Source organism: Macrotis lagotis, chromosome 2 (assembly GCF_037893015.1).
Source record: "Macrotis lagotis isolate mMagLag1 chromosome 2, bilby.v1.9.chrom.fasta, whole genome shotgun sequence".
Classification (NCBI taxonomy): Eukaryota; Metazoa; Chordata; class Mammalia; order Peramelemorphia; family Peramelidae; genus Macrotis; species Macrotis lagotis.
Window position 1 is genome coordinate 77,150,481 of NC_133659.1, and position 5,247 is coordinate 77,155,727.

The 5,247-nt window shown below is 41.6% G+C and overlaps 1 protein-coding gene across 1 annotated transcript; it reads right to left on the reverse strand.

Annotated features, from left to right (window-relative positions):
* Positions 1–3,574: 3,574 nt before the first annotated feature.
* On the reverse strand, positions 3,575–4,471 carry TEDDM1 (transmembrane epididymal protein 1). Its single transcript, XM_074220886.1, has one exon. The coding sequence runs from the start codon at positions 4,469–4,471 to the stop codon at positions 3,575–3,577; it is 897 nt and encodes a 298-aa protein (XP_074076987.1).
* Positions 4,472–5,247: the final 776 nt, after the last annotated feature.

A 5,247-nucleotide genomic window follows, 5' to 3' on the forward strand; every position in this document is an offset into this window, starting at 1 on the left:
CCTGGCTCACATCAAATCCAATTAACTTGTTTGTCATCACATCACCTCCCTGAAGTCATGGTCTTCTTGGAGAAAGAAGGTCAAACATTGTCTGATTTAGGAGATTTTATGTGAGTTGGTGATCCAATGCTCTGAGTCTGCACTTAGAAAGACCTGAGTTGAAATTTGACTTTAGACACTTTAGCTAGTGTGACTTTAGTTTGATCACTTCATCTCTCTTAACCTCAGTTTTCTCATCTGTAAAGTGGAGATGATGACACCAACTACTTGTTGTGAGAAACATTGTGAGGGTTGTTGTGAGAAACATTTATAAAAAGTACTTAGCACAGTGTCTCACCCATAATAAACATTACATAAAATAAATGTTTACTCCTTTCCCTTCCCCTACATACTCATCATTTTTCTTTCTATCTAATGTGATCATTCCTTTGAGGTAAGATTTTGTGACTCTAGGAAATCTCTCACGGAATGCTCTTAGCTAAAGAAATTTTGTTGTTTGTCCTTCATTCTTGAAGACCACAGCATTAGGGAGCTGGTGCCATGACAAGCACACGATTTGGATTTGAGTGAGGGAGGCTAGGCTAAGTCACCAGCCTTACTTTCTCCTCCAGAGCTACTGAATCCAGTGTCCAGATATGAATCAGTTCAACTGGAGATAGCCTTGGAAGTGAAGCAATCCAGGTTAAGTGACTTACCCAAGGTCACACAGCTAAGTAAGATTGGATTTGAACTCAGGTCCTCCTATGTATTAAAGTGGGAAGAACATTAAATTGGAAGTCAGAGAAAATGGGATCCTATTCTGTTTCTATCACTTTCTGAGTGATCTCAGGAAACATATATAAATAATCTCCCTGATCCTCACTTTCCAAATCTACAAAATGGAGAGGTTCAAACCTGAAGATTTTTGAAGGTCCTTTCCAATCATGGAACATATAATCCTATAGAGAGGGATACTGTTAGAGGATACTTTAAAGACCAAGAACCATTAGTAGGCAATTATTGGTATAAACTATTAGCTCCACAGTTCTAGAATTTGATCATTCTCAAATCCAGTTTTTCAGCCCTAATTTTGCTGCTGACCTCCAGTCAAGAATCTCCAATGGTACCTAATAGATATCTCAAACTGGACAAACATCTTAAACTCAACATGTCCTAAACAGAGTTCATTTGGGATTTGAATTCAGGTCCTCCTAACTCTAGGGCAGGCAATCTACCTACTGTGACACCTAGCTGCCCATTGGTCACAATGGTGTTTCCCTAAGTAAAATATTTCTTCTTTTGGCATTTTTCTCTTTTGTTGTTTTTTTTTTTTTTTAGTTTTTGCAAAGCAATGGGGGTTAAGTGGCTTGCCCAAAGCCACACAGCTAGGTAATTATTACATGTCTGAGGTCGGATTTGAACTCAGGTACTCCTGACTTCAGGGCCGGTGCTCTATCCACTGTGCCACCTAGCTGACCCCTTGGCATTTTCTCTTGCTGTCACCTCTTGGTTTTCTTCATATTTCAGCTAAAATCCCACTTTTTTTTTTCAAGAAATTTTTCCTAACTCTTCTTAACCCTAGTGCCCTACCTCTATTAATTATTTCCTCTTTTTCCTATATGTAACATATTTATTGTTTTAGGGTTTTTTGGTTTTTGTTTTATTTTTTCAAGGCAATGGGGTTAAGTGACTTGCCCAAGGTCAAACAATTAAGTAAGTATTAAGTGTTTGGGGTCGGCTTTGAACTCAGGTCTTCCTGACTTCCAGGGATGGTGCTCTGCCCATTTCATCACCTAGCTACCCCTATATATCTTATTTGTCTATAGTTGTTTGCAAGTTGTCTCCTTGTTTAGAATGGAAGCTCCTTGAGGGCAGGGACTGCCTTTTGCCTTTTTTTATGTCTTTAATGCTTGGCCCAGTTTGGAACACATAGTAGAACATAAATGTTTAATGACTGACTGATAGGAGCATAGAAGAGTTGGAAGAGACCTTAAAATTCATCTTGTCTAACTCCTTAAATTTACAAATGAGGATACCGAGGCCCAGAGAGATGAAGCCACTTTCCCAAAGTAGGGAATAGAAGAGGTAGGAGTCAAACTCCAGTCCTCAGACTCCTCATCCAGCATTCTTTCACTACTGAGAAGTGAATTTTGATAGAGTGGAGGCTGTGAGAAAAATTTAAAACATGGTGTCTCTGAGAAAGACAAATCCAACTGGGGTCTTGATATGAGGGATTCTAGGGTATTTAGCAAAATTACTGATCACCTTAGAAACATGAGGAGTAACAAATGGAGGAAGAGAACTAAAATAGAGAAAGTAGATATAAAAAAGATTGAATTAATAGTTTAATTGCTTTTGCATTCAGTACTTTATTGTATTTTCACTATGATGCTAAGGAAAATCTGAAAAGAATCATTCATTTCCTTTTATAGATGAGAAAATGAAGACAGGATGGCCAGAAAAGCATAAATAACTAGGAGAAATAGGGAGTGTCCTATTCATAGACTTCTTGTGAGTCCAAGTTCAGATATTTGAGGAGATAGCACAAAGACATTGTTTGCAATGATCTAGGATAATGTTATTGTGCTATAGATTCATGACCTAGATCAGTCCCATTTTTTTTATTCTCATTTTTTCATTCATCAGTGATAGTGTGGACACAGTTGGAACAAAGGGGTTTATGACCCTCCAAAAACAAAGATTGACAATGATCACTTAGATAAATTTTGCCTTCTCTTTGGGAATTGGCCAGATAGGAATCAAGACAATTGGAGATGGTTCTGGATATGAGGCAATCAGGGTTAAGTGACTTGCCCAAAGTCACAGTTAAGTGTAAAATATCTGAGGCTGCATTTGAACTCAAGCTCAGGCTTTGAGGTGTTGATAGACCTGGGTAGAGTGAAGGCATGGGATGGTGTTACCCATCAACAGCCCTGGGAGGGGAGTGCTACAGGAAAAACTGAGAATGGGGAAATGCTGACAAGCATTGTTGAACTCTATGGATTAAAAGCTCTACAAGGTGCTGTTGGTAAACAAAGACAATTCCTTCCCTTGAGCCTATTACCTTATTGGTGAAGCTCATCAGAAAAGAATTCCTAGAGGAAATGATTTTTGCCTGAAGAGCATGATGCATTTGGATTGATAGAGGGAAGAAATGGAAAATAGGGTATTATATGAAAAGTTCAGGGGAGGATCTAGGAATTTGAATGTGGTGTGGACATGCAAACCTAGGGGATCATCAGGGGATAAAAATGGAGACACATAAGGAAACGCTTTTTGAGAGAAGAGCATAAATGTCAATGTAAAATTTTCCTTTACTTCCCTTTATCCTACTTCTCTTCTTCCAATTTGCCTTCTTCCCTACATTCCTCCCTCCTCCTACCTCACTATTACCACCACCACTGCTGCTGCTGCCATCACCACCACTATCACCCCCAGGCTGGTGTCAGATAATAGATAGAAAGGTTTGCTACCTTCACTGAGGAATCAGTAGGAGAGAGAGAGAGAGAAACCCATAGAGTGAAGAGAAGCCAGGAAAAAAGGGAGGAAGTATGAGGGAATCCAAGTCACTATTTGGCCCTGAAGTTTCTGAGTCTTAAGGTGGGCTCTGCAAAATCAGAGTGCTCTGGCTGTAAGCTTCTATCTCTGCTGCTTGTAGCTCCTCATCTGAAGGTTGAGGAAAGCACAGGTGACACATTCTTCTGTTATTCCCACCTGAGTCTGAGGGCAGGCCACAGTACTGGTACCAGAGGATGGAGAAGGTATAGATGACCCCCAGAACCAAGGCATCTGCTACTAGGTGCCAGCAGAAGAAGGTGGTGAGGAACATGATGCTTTCAGTGGCATAATACTGCCATTCATGGGTAGCGAGTGGATAGAAGAGCATGAAGGCAGTATGCATCAACCATGTACCAGTCACCAGGGAGAGCCAGGTCTTGATTAGCCAAAGCTGGGGTTGGTTGGGAACCCAGAGCTCTATAGTCATTGCCAAGGCGATCAGGGAGATAGAAAACAGGAGGAGTATATGACTTTGTTTCTCCAGTCCTTCCATATGACAGAGATGGCCAGACATCAGCAGGATGAGCATGAGTATTGCCAAGACCTGGGCCCCCACCTCCAGACCCCGCTGTCTCTTGACTAGGAAGGTCTGGCTCACTAGATCCACAAATCCACTCAAGATGAAGACACTGAACATGGTGAAATGCTGCCACATTGTGGGGAATATGATGCCAAATTCCTGATTATTGTAGTTTATCAGAATCATAGTGGCATGAAAACTGGAGATCTCATAGAGGAATGAGGCCACACCAAAGAGCACCTTCAGCAGCCCACCAAGGGGCAGCTGTTGTAGCCAGCCCCATCTCCCATGGCTCCTGGGAGGGTCTATGGAAAACTGGTCCCTAAGCAATGCCAGTGATGTCAGCACCCCTTGGTAGATCCCAAAGATGAAGATGGCGAGGCCCAGGATCACATGACCACCAAAGTCACCCATGGTCAGGGAGGCTTCTTCTAAGACTGAAGAGCTGAACTCAGGTGTGGCCACTCACTCAGAGGACTGAGAGGATCTGAGGCTGAGTCAAGGAAGAACTGGCTGGCTATTTTTCTAGGCTACGCCCTCCTTTACCCCCTACTACTTATTATACATGGCAGATGACTCCTTAGGGGGTTAGCCTAGGGCTCTGTTAGATGTGTTCTAGAACATTGAGTTCAGCTGAAAAAAAAATGCCTCCCTTACCTTTGTAACCCATCCTAAGGCCTCCTTTAGTGCCTTTTCTTGGGGATTCATGCTGATCCAATTCATTTTTCTTTCACAGTTCTTCATTCCCCCATAGAACAGAGGAAAAGAGGTGAATAAGGTATTTAGGGAAGGTGAGGAGGGGGCAACCATACTCTCTAAGCACAGACAAATTTCAGCTTTGTACAGATGCCAGAAAACAGCACCATAGAGTCTCAGAGTTGGAAGGAATGCCACTATTTCTCAGTCTCAGTTTCCTTAGCTCTCAAATGAAGAAGTTGGACAAGTTGCTTGCTCTCAATCCATGTCCTAATCTACCCCCCTCCAAATTTCCCTCTGTAGAGGTACCAGAAATTTTTCCATTAGAAATTCATGCCTTTAGGAACTTTATTTTATATTTAAGGGATTAGGGATAAAATGAGGTGATTTGACTGGATGATTATTATGGTCCTTTGCTGCTATCAGTTTCTATGGTTGTAGTCCTTAAGCAGGAGCTGGTCATGGCATATGGATTAATTTAGATTTGGTTTTTG

Bases quoted from the DNA above. Each gene is read 5' to 3' on its own strand.
- TEDDM1 (XM_074220886.1), bottom strand. From the start codon at position 4,471: ATGGGTGACTTTGGTGGTCATGTGATCCTGGGCCTCGCCATCTTCATC.